This window comes from Parambassis ranga, chromosome 22, assembly GCF_900634625.1.
Source record: "Parambassis ranga chromosome 22, fParRan2.1, whole genome shotgun sequence".
Taxonomy (NCBI): domain Eukaryota; kingdom Metazoa; phylum Chordata; class Actinopteri; family Ambassidae; genus Parambassis; species Parambassis ranga.
Window position 1 is genome coordinate 19,881,849 of NC_041042.1, and position 15,448 is coordinate 19,897,296.

At 39.0% G+C, this 15,448-nt stretch overlaps 1 protein-coding gene across 2 annotated transcripts in view; it reads right to left on the reverse strand.

Annotated features, from left to right (window-relative positions):
- syne3 (spectrin repeat containing, nuclear envelope family member 3) overlaps positions 1-15,448 on the reverse strand; it is a 41,543-nt gene that overhangs the window by 11,198 nt on the left and 14,897 nt on the right. For both annotated transcript variants that reach the window (XM_028394708.1, XM_028394709.1), the window contains exons 7-15: positions 14,531-14,667; positions 13,137-13,311; positions 11,282-11,464; positions 10,072-10,215; positions 9,635-9,769; positions 6,761-6,922; positions 4,663-4,835; positions 3,890-4,388; positions 3,153-3,284 (exon numbers count right to left, since the gene is read on the reverse strand). In XM_028394708.1, coding sequence (XP_028250509.1) covers positions 3,153-3,284; positions 3,890-4,388; positions 4,663-4,835; positions 6,761-6,922; positions 9,635-9,769; positions 10,072-10,215; positions 11,282-11,464; positions 13,137-13,311; positions 14,531-14,667 — 1,740 coding nt within the window. The remainder of the gene's footprint in view (positions 1-3,152; positions 3,285-3,889; positions 4,389-4,662; positions 4,836-6,760; positions 6,923-9,634; positions 9,770-10,071; positions 10,216-11,281; positions 11,465-13,136; positions 13,312-14,530; positions 14,668-15,448) is intronic.

A 15,448-nucleotide genomic window follows, 5' to 3' on the forward strand; every position in this document is an offset into this window, starting at 1 on the left:
AATTGCATTATTAGTTTTTGCACAGCACTGGATTTTCTTTTTTTCTCCCATTTTGTCCCATAGACTTACATTATAAACACACTTTTTTTGACTGCACAGCCATGGCACTACATAATCATGCATTCTTGATTGTTGGTGGTTTACCCTGTTGGTAGGAGGTAACATTTGTGATTTTTACAGTTAACAACTTAATGACCATATTAAAATCTTGGGGGAAAATGATTTTTTCACTACTGTTGACATGGCCTCAGCCACAGGTATAACAGGTATCATAGGGCCCATAAATTCTTAACTTTAAGCATAACTACACTCATAGGCCACTCGGGGGAGACAAACATGATCCACTGAGTTCCCTGTCCCCTCAAATCCGCCTCTCACCTCTCCTCTCTCATTAGTCTGGTTCATACTAGTGATTTGTGTCATAAACTGTGTTTGCTGTCCTCCTTTTAGTTTTGTGCCTTTCTCTCTCTCTTTTCAGGTCTTTGCCTCCAGACCTGCATGCTGACCTGCAGTCCGGCCCCTGAATATTCCAGTGCTCATTGACTTCACCAGTCTCTGCTGCTCATCCTTGTTTTAATTAGTTACTATTAAATTACTATTACTATTTAATAACTGACTATATATATATATATATATATATATATATATATATATATATATATATGTCCACTATAATATAATCACTGTTTCCTCTTGCTTGACAACATCAACAGCCTGTCATGTTTGTTCTCTGCATGATGTTTGTGCATGTTTGTTCCTCTCTCTCTCCTTCATCCTCTCTGTCCTGTCTCCCTCTTCTTCTCCTCTCTCTCCTTCTTCCTCTCTGTCCTGTCTCCCTCTTCTTCTCCTCCTCTACCCAGACTGTCAGCAGGAAGGTTCTCCTCATGACTTGGGTTCTGCTCAAGGTTTCTTCCTGTTAAAAGGGAGTTTTTTCTTGCCACTGTTGCTCTTAAGAGGGTTCAGGCTCTGGGTCTGTAAAATGCTTTGAGACTATTCTGATGGTAAAATGCACTATATAAATAATTCATTTGAATTGAAACGAAGGGAGGCTTTCTTACTGCCTTAAATCAAGACTAAAATCATGCTCTGGTTTTTTCTCAGCTTTAGAATAACTGCGTTGAAATCATGTAAAACCTATTTGTTATGGACTTTTTACTTAGTAAAGTCACAGTTACTAAGTCTCTAAGTTACTAAGTTTTCTTTTTCCCTTAACCTAATTATACATTTGTACAAAACCAGACCTTGCCATTATCTCATGTGGGTGATTCATTGCTGGCAAAAATGTAAGTAGAACATAAACTACAGATGGTGACACCATAAGCTACTGTGATGTTCGTGTATACATTGTTTATACACAGTGAGAGGTGTAGACATGTCGTTATTAGTTCCATACATATGTATGGTATGTATACAATGTGATCAACAACTGCCAAAGGGCCAAAACACCCTCTACTGCAATTTAATCCACTTTATTACCAGACTAGTAAATACAGACAAAGTAATCATGTAGAATTTAGAGGGTTATCCACTAGTAAACAGATTTTACATTTGTGGAAACTAATTCCACTGGTGTCTGCTGATGCAATGAAGGTCTTTCAAATCTGCATCTGCAACTGTCTAATAACCATGTGGTGCTACAGCCTGTTAGCTTTTGCCTGGGTGATGTCTCAGGCTTTGCTAAAAGTGTGCATAATACTTAAGGAAACGAGAAACATACACTGACATTTCTGCTGACACAATATGGCCTGCATTTATCAAGTGTTGCATATAAATGTTGATTATCCAGGGGAAATTGGATAAAATAGGATAAAAGTGTCAAAAGTGCACAGTCAGTCAGCAGAATGTAGGCACTGATGTGAAAAATCTTTAAAAGTAATACCAGGCTCGCTTTATCCAAGAAATCTTTTCTTCATTTTCAGTGACAGAAGGAACATAATGAACATTTTTAAAAGTCATTACCAGCCAACAATGACTTATTTTACCATTTGAATAGATGTTCAGTTAGATTTCTTGCTTGTCTGGTTCCAATTCTGATGCCTTTTTGTTTGTTGTGCATGCAGGCTTCACCCTAGGTAATTTGTGGTGCATTAAAACCTGAAACTTGGTAGGGCACTTGAACTGCTTTGGTACAAATCACAGATTTGGTCCCTAAATCATGATTCTGCTCTTGGATGCTGTAGTATTCACAAAAAAAGAGACTTGTCAACCAAAAAGCACTCCAACCCACCTATTCATTCGTTTCTCTAATCAGAGAGTAAAGCATCAAAGCAATTGTGCAGAAGTGCCTCAATGAATGAAGAGCTGTGGTGCAACAAAGTTGAATGTACTCCTACAAGATCTTTATATCACAATCATCACAAAAGTAGAAAGGAAATAAAAAAGTCCTACTATAAGTCATACATTTTTATATATATGTTTACTTGTCAGCGACAAGGCCCTCATTAGAGTGACACTACAAATCACAGGTGGATGCTGATCTCTCTCCAACATCCAGAGTGTTTCCAAATTGCCATTAAGGTTGTTCAGTGTAGTAATATTTGGCAGGCAGAATATATATAAATGTTTATGTATATCAAAAGTGACAGGTCAGGAGATACTGGGTAGATTGGATGGCCAGTGGGGTAACTCTTCTTCTACCTCTTTGGAGTTGGCAGACTAAATGTCTAAATACTAGCTCTGTTTTTCTAATGACAGTCACAAAGTTTGTGTTGTGGGTCATAATGGGTCATAATGGGTTATGGGTCGGAATCCCTGCTTTCCATAAATCCCAGCCACAGACCTTGATTTAGCAGTTTCTGGATCTAGAACTGCCTGTGTGGAGAAGGGGTATAGCTATTGTGAGAAAATGGTCACATATTTCACTGACTTCTCAGTTTAAACCTTTTCTAAATCTACGTATATTGTAGTGGTTTTTGTTAAGGCACCTATCATGCATGACAGCCGCTCAACATGCTCACCAAGTAAGATCTCTTAATCAGGAAATCCCATTTTCTGGTTGGCACAATATAAAGACGGCACCAAAAATCTGCAGCTGCATTTGAAATTCCCACTATGTGATCACATGCCTGTATTTCACGCAGGGTTCCTTCATATATCAGAATGTGACATAAAAACATTCCTGTCTTGTCCTGTCATAAACAAAAGAAACTCACCTTGAGTGTGTCCTGTTTGATCCTCAACTCTTTGGCACCGAGTGTTGCATCCTTAGTGTTGATGATCCCTGAAAGGAGTTTATTCTCGTTTGACAGCCAGGCTTCAAACTCCTTCCTTCTAGATATGCTCTCCTGCAAAACCCAACAAAGTCATAAAACTTACACAAAACACATGCCAGCCTCAGTCACTAAGCATCAGCAGTCAGCCTCCTAACTCCACTGACAACCTGTACAAAAAATGGAAACATAGGCAGAGATATGCAAGCTGGACAAAGATGGGACAACAACAAGAAGCTAACATTGACTCTGTTCAGTCACTATGCTCCCTGTAATAGTTAAGCATACCTAAAAAGAATCTGTCTTTTATAATGTAATTTTATAGTTCTTCCAGCTGCTTCTCCTAGGTCCTAGGTCAGCAACAGGAGATCAAGGAAGAGGAAGTTCTATTCTGGTGTTTTTTCTTTCCTAATGTGGCTGCATATTTTAGGGATGCATCTCTATACTGTTATTGTAAACCCTCATATGAGACATATATTCTGTATACATGTGAAAAGAGGCTTCCTAAAGCACTACCACATTTACTATATCTTGCATGTTTTAAACTAAAATGCCAAGTTTAGAAAAAACCTAATTCAGTCTATAGCCAGACAAATAATGTGATTTATATGTTCTGTAGTGACTTCAGAATATATAGTTTAAATGTTGTACTCTTAAAAAAAAATAGAGCTATACTGTACCATTGTGGGTTGGACTGCTGTTGATGGTTTCTTAGCTGAATCTCTTCTAAATAGCGTGAATGCTCCTCCTCCAGATATCAGCCCTGCCTCCATGTTGTCATCTCCAGAGCTCCTTCCTTCCTCCTCACTATATCTGGCCTGTGTGGACAATGCTCCCCTTCTGTCTCCATCAGTGTCATCCCTACTAGCAGAAGAGTCTTTAGGAAGATCCTGACTCCCCGCTTTGCTGAGAATGTTCCAAGCAGAGGAATCTATTTCATCTCTCTTAAAGGAGTGCCCATGGTCCTTGGCTGTCTTTGGTGAGAGGAGACGTGCTTCAGCTTGTCCAGCAAGTATGATGTGGCCTGGACCATAACCCTGGGTGCATCTGCCCTGCCCTGTCATTAACACCCCCTCTCCTGTCTCTCCCTCCAGGCTTCCTTCTCTTGCAGAACTATCCCAGACTCCATACATATCTGCGACATCAGTCTTGGTTTGCTCTGTGGAGCTGTTCAGCAGCCTAGTAGAGAGAGAACGAGAAAACATACGCGTTCTTAGAAGTTTCCAGCTGTAAAACCTTAAGCATCATTGTTGATATTAACGCACTGACATCATACAATGTGTCTTGGTAACTTCCAAAACATTAAAGTAACATTAAAGACAGGATTTAAATGGGCTGGGCAAAGTATCTCTGACTGGTGGAGAATGCTGAAGAATAGAATCTGTATACATGACCAGTGACACACAACAGTGACAGTTAGAGAATCATTGTTTTGCCCTCTTTTCTTAGGTACCTGTGTAGGTTCAGACTCATATTGTACAGGACCAACCAGGCATCTTTTAGGCGCTTCATGTCTCGCAGAATGTGGACCTGTCCCTCCTGTGAAGTCCTCTCCAAAACTCCCTGACCCTGGACCTCCATCTGCTGCAGCTGAAGCTCCTTCTCTGGAAACTCTCCCAGTGCTCTCTGTGGACAGAAACATTGAACGCTTTACTAGAATAATATAGTTGGAGAGAATAAAGCCTTGAAACTTTAACAGTCAGACTGTAGTTATTATGTATAAATCAACATTAGCTCTATAGACTGATGGGTTTGATATTAATGCTTATTTTCCATCACAGGTAGAAACTGTGAAAACAGCAGGACTGTCAGGCTTTGAATTTATTAAGTTTTTTTTATTTTTTTATTTTTATTTAGCTTTTATTTAACCAGGATTGTCCCATTGAGATCAACAATCTCTTTTGCAAGGGAGACCTGGCCAAGAGGGCAGCCTTAGTTACATTAAAACAAACAACACAGACAAAATGAACAAGACTTCCTCACATAAAACAGTTTTGAAATCAAAGTAAGGTTAAAAATATGACACAAGGGTTCAGCTATAATGTCCACTGCCAGTTAAGTTATCTGGGCCAGCTGGTTTCCTAGGACTGAGTTCTTTTAAAGCCCTTGTGACCTCTCTTATAGTAAAAGGAGTGAAGTTAAAAACTTGGGCAGACAAGGATTTGATGGACACCCAGAACTTCTTTGGGTTTTTGAGACTCTCTGTTGTCATGGAGAAATAGAATATTGATTTTGCTTTCCGAATAAGTGAGGTCAATTTGTTTTTGTCCAAAATTCAGCCAATCAGATTCTAATCCTGACTTGCGTGCCTGGCCCAAGCAGCATTTCGCTCATGCATCACGTCTGACAGTTTAATTTGTAGAAGCTGCAAAAATGCAAATAGTTAAAAGTTCTCACATATCGAGCTTATTGGTAAAAGCTGTTACTAAGAAAAAAAGTGTATATTGATTCCAGTTTTGTAAAATAAATAATCTAAGACATTGTATACAACTAAGCTGTAAATGAATGACTGGCAGAAAAAACTGATAGAGATACAAGAGCTACTCTGTAAAATACTGTAAAATACTCTTGGTCCGTCTGCACTGTAAGTTAAATGCACATACAATAATTTGATACATGAATGGCAGCAAGAATTTGAAGGAATGTGTGTTCTAATTTGATTTTTTGCCAAGCTTCAGCAAAGCATGTCCTATCTGTAAGCATTTGCATTCACTTGTACAGTTTAATATTGGCAAAGGCACTGTGAATGAAATGTTACCTTGTTGGATGGATTTCTCTTTTTCGTTCATGTGTTTTTTTTTTTTTAAAATTCACAAAACTGCTAAAGCTTCTATATACATTGAATTTCCATTGTGTGCCTAAAAAAGTGAAGTTCCTGTAAAGTCTCATGTGTTTCTAAAAGTCCACTCTGGTGATGATGGATACAGCCATGTTGAAGAGTTGTAGCTGTTGTACAGATGACTGCAGGGTGCCCAGGCCCAGGTGGATGCAAAACAAGGACAAATCATCAGCCTTCCACTGCCATGCTTTGACGGTGGGTATGACATGTTTCTGCTGAAATGCTTGTTTGGTTTTGAGCAGACATGGTGGTGAGCATTAAGGACAAACAACTCCACTTTGGTCTCATCTGTCCATAGGTCAAAGTCCAGACCTCAATCCCACTGAAATGCAGTGGTGGGTCTGAGTATAACTGAATGTGCAAAGACCTCAATGAACTAAAGCAAAGTTGTGAAAAAGAATTGGCCAAAATTCCTCCAGAAAGATGCAAGACTGATAAAGTCCTAGAGGAAAGTGTTGTGGTTTGTTCAGGTGTAGTTTTTGTGTTGTGCTTCCATGTGTTTTTAAATTTTAGAATTTACTGGGACGTTTACTCCTGTGAACTGTGACCACAAAATGTTTTCTTTCTTTCTTTTTGGCTTTGTTTTTGCTATATACATAATGGCATAGTGAAAAAAGGCTTTTTTTTCTTTTAAAATACTAACATACAATTGAATCCTTACGTATATAATGACTGACTGATGACATCTTAAAGCTGAAGAAAACACACAGACCTCTGCTTCCTGCTGGCGGCCCTCTATGCTCCACTCTCCTGAGGGGCCGTGGAAGGATTCCAGCTTTTGTTTCGTGATCATCAGCCATTTTTCTATGTTCAGCAGGCTGTCATGGAAACTCTCATGGTCTGCGATGCTGTCCTCACTTTCATGGACCTTTGCCTGAGGATACAATAACAACATTGCAGCAAAACAGCAAAAAAAGCATGGGAAGAAGAAAATCTGAAATGTAGGAAATGCCCTAGAAAACAGTGAATACAGGAATATAATTCGGAAATCTGACCCACTTCTTAAACTTCCACACTGCATGGGTCTGCCTGTCTGGGTGTTATGGTAGACAAGCTTCTGCCTCAGTGTGTTACTGGGACGGAAGTGCACAATATCATCTTTTAAAGGTTTTCCTTCTAAACTAATTCACAAGAGTCATTTAGGGTGGAGGAGGCTTGTGAATAAAGGAGTGCAATCTGTGGAAAGAGTCTGGACACCTCCCTTTTAGCATTTCCTTTGCATTCTCAGAAGCTGTTCAGCATGTGGACAAAAACACCTCCACATGTTTTTTAGGTTATTTCTAGCATGTAGACAGATACAGTATTTGACCCATCAAAGCTCATGTAGGGCGCTGACACAGACATCAACTTGTTGCCACTCAGGGACTAGTACAGTTATAAGCCAGAATTAGTAGAATGCATGAAGCAGTTCATCATGTAGTGGGGCATCTCACTCACCCTTTATCTGAACCTAATCATTTCACATAGCTTCAGCAATTACAGGTATACTGCTGTGAAAGAAAGACCATAGGTCATGGCCAGTTAGTCTGTCCTGCAAGTTCAACAGACAGCTCCATGAATGCATAAAAGAGTAAGTAAGTAATGAGTATATATATATATATATATATATATATATATAGTAATGCAATTGACTATTTAAAAAGTTATGGAAAGTGGTTATATGGTTCAGTGATTTAAAGAATTTTCTATATCAAAATGACCTTTCAGATTGATACAATCATTATGAAACTATGCATCAGAGTCCTGATTCAAATTTAATAATGGCTAAGAATCTTTGGTAACAGTGGAATGCTTTATTTCACTTTAACAGTGGGTTAAATCTCCCCCTTTATACTGTGTATGTGTAACTTTATTTACACTGTTTTTCTGTCACTTCAGAGCAGAAATGTCCTGGTTCAAATCTGGCTGGGCCCTTTCTGTGTGGAATCTGCACATTCTCTCTCAATCCAATGGCTGTTTTTCTCTCTGAGTTAGCCCTCAATAGACTGCCGACCTGTCCAGATGTACCCTACTTCTAGCCCACTGACAACTAGAGAAGGCCCCAAGCACCCCATGACCCTGTATACAGAATAAGTATAAGACAACTGATGGATGGACAGACAGCTTTCAACAGTATGTGTTTGCCAGGACCCAAAAGCAAATTACAGCCAGTGCAGTTGGATTTCTCAGGGTGCTACCATGATCAAGATCTGAAACATGCTTCCTTATGGACCTGTAAACCTTGCCTTATGTGTATGTACTAACAGGGTGAGCATATAGCATGCTGCTTATCTCCATTTGAAGTCAGAGCTTCAAGGCAACATAAGCTCCCAGTGCGTTAAATGTCTCGTGATAACTTCTGATGGTGCCTTTAAACTGCATTTTAGGTATCCATTATTTGAATGGCAGGGAACTCTTTGCTGCTCAATCAGGAAAGAACTGAGGTCTTTTTTTATCCTTCCTGAGGCTAAGAAAGTCAAAACTGGCTTTAAGCCCTTGTAATCCATTGAGGAACCTCGCATTAATCCTTGATGTAGATCTTAGTTTTTAACCAGCCAGAGCGAGATACTTCTCAACCAGTCTACATACCCTATAAACCCCTTACATCCTGTGGTACTTACCACACCACACACACACACACGTATGCACACACATGGACACATACACACATGTACAAACACATGCACACACACTTAAAACAGCCTACTGAACACAATCCAAAACACATCCGCAAAACACAAGGATTTTATGCATAGGAATATAATGGGTTAATGGCTGATTTTAGTGGTGAACAGTAGAAAATGTCAAATTTAACTATTTTTTTCAAAAATGAAACCCTTACATCACGAAATGCATGGTTATATGTTGTTATAGTTATGATATTAAAAAATGTAGTATTATAATAGGAGTTAATGGGCCCTAAGTGGAAAATACCATTTTAAACTGCTGCTACACAAAAACTAATAATGCATCAAACTCAATATTTTGGCTAATCTTTGACCTATCCATGACAGATATAAAAATAATGCCTCAGCCACCTAACTTTTGTTTTGTGGAAAATAACTCATTTTTTGTGTTTTCTTCATAAAAAAATTATTGTGACATTAAGTAATCAAACTGGCATTTAAAGGGTTAAATTCCTCAAAATGATTTAATGTTTGGTAGTTTTGAGCAGGGCTGAAGTTGTTTAACATATTTATGCAGAAAAAAAGTAAGAAAAAATATTAATCTGTTAATTTTTTATAGCAGTTTTCTGGAAGTGGACTTTTTTGTCCCCTAATGACACAAAAGGGTAGTAAATTAAAGTGACGCCTGAGGGTTAAAAGAATTGTGTATTTGTTTGGCAACAACATTACAGCATCTCAACTTATAAAGACACCTACTAAACCATAACAGTAAGGTTCTGGGCCTAAAACCAAAACAACTTGACGCTCAGGGGAGTGGAAAAAATAGCAGGGCTACACAATGAGGAAACTCTTTCACAATGCACATTTGATCTATTGCTAATATCAAAATATTAGAGCACCATCAAGGGCTTCATTAAATGTTAAGGATGAGTTGGCAAGGACAGAAATGATTCAGGAGGTATCTATTTTAGATGTCCTACCCTGACTGCCTTGTGCAGATGTTTCCATTCAGCATACAGCTTCTCAAACTGACTCTTGTTGCTCTGACTGGATGACACAAGAGTCTCCAGTGCCATGATATGCGCTTCACAGTCCTCAAAGTCCTTCAGGATGACCTGTTACACAAGGACACATACATAAAACGCCACACACAACAGTGTGTGGTACACCATAGCTATTAATATCTATGCATAATCATGCAATCACGGTCAATGTTTTTTTATAATAACTAAACAAGGGCATACTACTACAGGAAGATTTTCACACTTTTGCAGGTCTGTTTTTGCTTTTAAATAAAGGTAAAGTAATTACGCTATAAACATTGTTAAATCCAAGTTATTATAAGGTGATTTCTGGGAACCAACTCTAGACAACTAAGACTAAACACATATGCGGCGTGGAGTGGGAATAAACTTACCCCAAACTGGTCTGACTGGCTTTTTTTGGCAAGGATGTCAGGCTGAAGTCCATCTGCTGCCACTAGCCTATTCTTTAAGCTGGCCAGCTTGGAGTGAATCAGCTCATAGGTGTTCCCAAAGTCTTTGGTTCTCAAAATTAGGCCCTACGAGGGAGAAAATGTCATTACAAATTTGTATACATGAATCATACTTTAATTGTATGCTGATTTAATTTTTCCCGTCTATGTCTCTGTGAGGTAAATTGAGGGATTTTTGCTTCTGTATTTAACGCATACAAATTGCCTCTTGAGGCAGGGTCTGCAAGCCGCGGCTTTATTCCTTTGCTGCGGCTCCCGTGGCTTATAGAGGGCAAGCTCATTTTGGAAAAAAAAATAAGGCGAATAAAAAATGGCAATTTAATTAACATTTATTTTTTACATTCTTCCATTGTAATAGTTATTTCTTTAGAGAGTGAGGTCCCCTTTTAATGTCGCAACCTGTATGTCACACCTGCCACACCAGACATACTTGTATTAGTTACATGGACTGACATTCCCGACACTAACATGAATATGAAAAAGTATGCATTTGGAGTCCTGTCAATCTTTGGATCCACATACTTGTGGGAGCAGTTTTTTTCCATCATAAACTACATCAAAATGAAACATCACTCAAGCCGCACAGATGAGAGCTCACAATCCTTCCTGAAAATCAAAGTGAGTCTTAAAGCCCATGATACACTGCACTGTGTAGTTCAGGAGCAGTAATCACATTAATCAGGCCAAAGAAACAATTAAACAAGCTATTATTTTAATAATAATAATTCATTTTAATATATATTTGTATATCAGAACTGGCCTGAACTAATGTGGTTGTGTTTCATGATTCAGGTCGAGGATTCATTGCTGTCATACGCCACACAAGGAAAATAATGACTTTTACCAAAATAACTTATAAACTGTCATTGTTTTGGTTAAAATATAAAAATAAACTGTATATGTAGCGTTATCTTCAATTAAGGGGCCAAATGGGTTTTGTGGCTCAGAGTGTATTTTATTTGGTGAGAACAAGCCAAAATGGCTCTTTTAATGCTGAAGGACCCCTGCTCTAGAGACAGGTCCTGCCAAGGTGGCATTGATGAGATGTAGCATTACAGTACAATTTCATGTTTTTTCATGTAGGTATAGATACATGTTTACAGTTCCCAGGTGGTTTAATGTTGAAGTCTACCTGTAACCTGCTCTTCCTCTGCAGCAGCTGAGTGTGAAGCAGCTCTCTGTTCCTGATGGCAGCGCTCAGTTCTGCCTGCAGCCCATCAGATCTCTCAGGACCAAACACAGAGTCCAGCAGTTCCCCCTTAACTTGCAGCAGACTGAAGCGCTCCTGCAGCTGGACACTGTCCTTCAGCAGGCGCTAACACAGAGGACACAAATTGACAGTATTGTCAAAATGTAATTTTTTTTAAACTTTTAGTCACTTACTATTCTCTAAATCCACCATACTGCTTATCTGACAGCATTACCTGTTAGGCAGGTATTATGGACATGCATATACGTTAAGTAAATATTTAATTGCAAATATAAAATCTATAATGCAACTTCAACAGTGACATGAACAGAACATCTCCATACAGAAAATCCCAGAGAATTTCTGACTTCACAGCACTCCCAGTGACGCAACCCTTACACAAGAATCAATTTCATTTATTTTACCACAGACTTGAAATGAGAACCTTAAAAATCTTTCTGATCTTTTTTCTTTAAAAGAAGCATGTATGTTTAATCTTTATGACCCACCATCACCTCGCTTTTTCTATTGTCAATTTTGTTTCATTTTTATTAATTCTATTTCTATTAGAAATAATTATTCAGATTCTGACAACAGAGTGGCATTATATATATCATCACAATTTTATGTGACAGTATAAGAGCAGAACTTAAGAAGTAAAGGTAAATGATAAAAAAAGTGAGTGGTTTTAGTAAATGCCTGTGCTGATATTTTGGCAAACAAGACCAGACTCAATCTAAATGAATGGAAGGGAGTCAACGCTGTAAAGAAAATGGCTAATGACCTAATTCACAGCTCAATTCAGAGCCCTGGGATACAATCAATGCCTCTGGCACGCCATCACCTAAACAAATACAGTATTTATTCAAGCCATGGGCACAATAAAATCAACAAAAAAAGAATGCAATATGCTTCTTAGTGCTGCATATGGCACATTCATGATGTGCTGATGTATTTCCATTTTATGTTACAACGTGGATGACTGACTACTTGCATAGAGGAGAGGCGAGCTTTATAATGCTGCTATCCTAAACACATTACAGAATTTTTCCTGGATTTTTAAGACAGTAAGTCAAGCAAAAGTAACCACAGTAGTCGGCTGTCATTTAGAAAAGGGCTGGCCGCACATGTCTGATTTGTGATTAAAACATAAAGTGAAACAAACTCCTGATGTACAGAGTCTATGCTTCTGAAGCTTGTCTGAAGGCTGCATGTTTCATTGCCTTAAGTCAGGCTGGTGTAATTAAATTGTAACAGCCGGTGGTGAAGAAGCAAGACAAAATAACCACAGGATATTATTAATTATGTTACAATTACTAATTCTAGAGGTGCAGCACAGAGCAGCTAAGGCAACATTTCACTGCACAGATGACACAAAGAAGAAGAATGTAAACATTTGTTGGCTTTAGTGATATAAAGTGATACTTGGCCTCTAGTACAATGCACTTGACATAAAGCTGTATCTACAGAATAGAAAGTTTTATAAAATACAACTGCAAAACCCATTGTGGTATGCCCAAAAAAAGGCCAGAATGCACTGTGCTTGTGACTTCTGCCACTACTAACAGCTGGTTAGGGGCATCAGAGTGAGGTTAAACTCTCAGAACACCAGCTAACACCAAACCTGGATACAGTTCTAACACCATTAGGCAAACTCTGCTGGTGGCATAGGCTGCTTACTAACTGAGTTTTCTTGAAGACGTTTCGCTGCTCATCCAAGCAGCTTCCTCAGTTCTAACTGTTTGGTGGGGAAACATGGTTTATATGTGGTTGCAGACCTCAGTGGGTGGTGCAGTACCTCTATGTTCTGGACCAACATGGCGATGTTGGAGAAGTCGGTGACCTCAGCAGAAGCCTCCAACACTTGAGAAACCATGTTGCTCCACTGGGCATAGACAAGTAGTGGGTCTTGAAGGACGTTTCTCAACCCTGACTCTGATTCTGAACACAGTCTGGTTGCTCGGCATTTCACACTGCAACATGAGCACACAAGAGATTCACAACAGAAAACTTTTTCGTGGAGTTTCTCAAAGCAGTACATGTCATTTATGGCACCCCTTAGAAAAATCACTGCATCAGTTTGTCACTTGCTGAGCTTTTGAAGCAGCAACTTCAGTTATATCATATGTTATACCTTATGGAAACAGTACACATTGCAGTAGTAAAATAACTGTTAACTGAGAACTCTATAGCTGGGTTCACTACCCTTTACCTACAAAGAGATTCTGAGATTTCATTATGCTGATCCTGGAAAGTGCTTTGCATTTATGTAGAACTATTAACACAACATTCAGCTTGCTCTTGCTTTTGTTAACGCTGAAAAATGCAGCAGCCTTGATAAGCTAGTAGTTCTCCTCGAATCTTTCACCACTGATGTCTTGCTCTGCTGCTGATCCTATTGCCAATCTTATTGGCTGTCTGTGGATGCTCTCATTCATCCAGGTCATAGTCATGTCCAGGAGTTAAAATCGAGGCAACTCGATGAGGACTCAAGGATTTTTTTGAAGACGTTTCGCCACTCCCCCAAGTGGACACAATTAAATTAGCTCTGATTTCAGAAGGTGCACATACCAAATGTAAGTAATGAGGTTGGACATATATATGTAAGACATATAGGACACCTACAGGAAACAAGAGTTTGATTGCCTAGCAGCAATCAAACTAATTACATATTTACGATCACACTATTGTATAATTTGTTTTATCCAGTGTCAGTGCAGTTTGTGGTGCAGTGGTTAGCACTGTCGCCTCACAGCAAGAAAGTTGTGATTGGGGCCTTTCTGTGCGGAGTTTGGAGGTTCTCCCTGTACCTGCGTGGGTTTTCTTTGGGTGCTCTGGCTTCCTCCCACATTCTAAAGATGTGCTTGTTAGGTTAATTGGTGACTTTAAATTGCCCGTAGGTGTTTGTCTGCATGTTGCCCTGCCATGTCCAGGTGTGACCTGTCCAGGGTGTACCCCGCCTCTCACCCATAGATAGCTGGGATAGGCTCCAGCCCCCCATGACCCTGCACTGCAGGATAGAGCGGGTTCAGATAATGGATGGATGAATACTGCAGTTTGCATTGCTTTCATTTCTATGTCTGCTAAAGAATTTCTTTTTAGGATTATTTTCAGACATTGTGTGGCTTTTAAATTAACGACAAGGTTTTGGCATCAGTGTTTTCAGACAAAAATAGGCAGGCACTCACATACCTCTGATGCTCTTTGACAATAGCCAGGACATCATCAGAAAGGTGGCGTGAGTCCTCTGAGAATCTGAAGAGCTCTTTGAGCTGAGCTTTAAGAAGTTCCACTTGGGATTCCTCCCCTGCTAAAGTGTTCCTCACACCCTGCAAGACAAAAGCGGAATCAGCAACAGCGACAATTATTCCATAAAGCTACTCTTCTAGATATAACTTAGAGTATGAAATGACAGATATGAAACTGTGGTTGAAAGTTTAAATGACTGTTTTTCTATACTGGACCAGGACTTTGGGAAGGCCATTCCAAAATCTTAATGTTGTATGACCAAACTGAAAGGACTACAGAAGTGTCAACAAACAAAGAATGGCTGAGAGTGTTAATACCAGCACATATATATATTTAAAAACAGTCAATCTAAAAATAAAGTTCCTGCCACATACACAAACTTTTCTCAGTTGAGGAGACCACATATTGTAACAAACCTCTCAAGTCTGGACTGAGCATTGTCTGGATTGTCATTCACTACTTGTACAATGCCAAACATTATGTAACAGGATGTAGATTTTTCTCTGATGATGCAAAAGAACAAACTGTCAAGTGTGGGTATGCACCCATTGCTTGTGACAATTCTCTTTCAACAGACTGATGGTTTGATTTAAAATTGATGTGATAGAACTAGTTTCCTTATAACCCACTGCTGTTCTGTAGCACTGCCATGTATTCCAAAGGGATTCATGTTTAAGACAGTGTATGGGTAGACAGCATACAGTATGCATGTTTTATGAGCTTCTAGGTCTGGCGCATCATTATCCACATTCTTCTACTTCACAGTTTTAATGTGCTGCTTCAGGTACGTCTTATTTTAAATGTACAGACTTTTCTAAGAGAAACATGTCATAACAACAGAAGCAATGCAAACAACAAGAG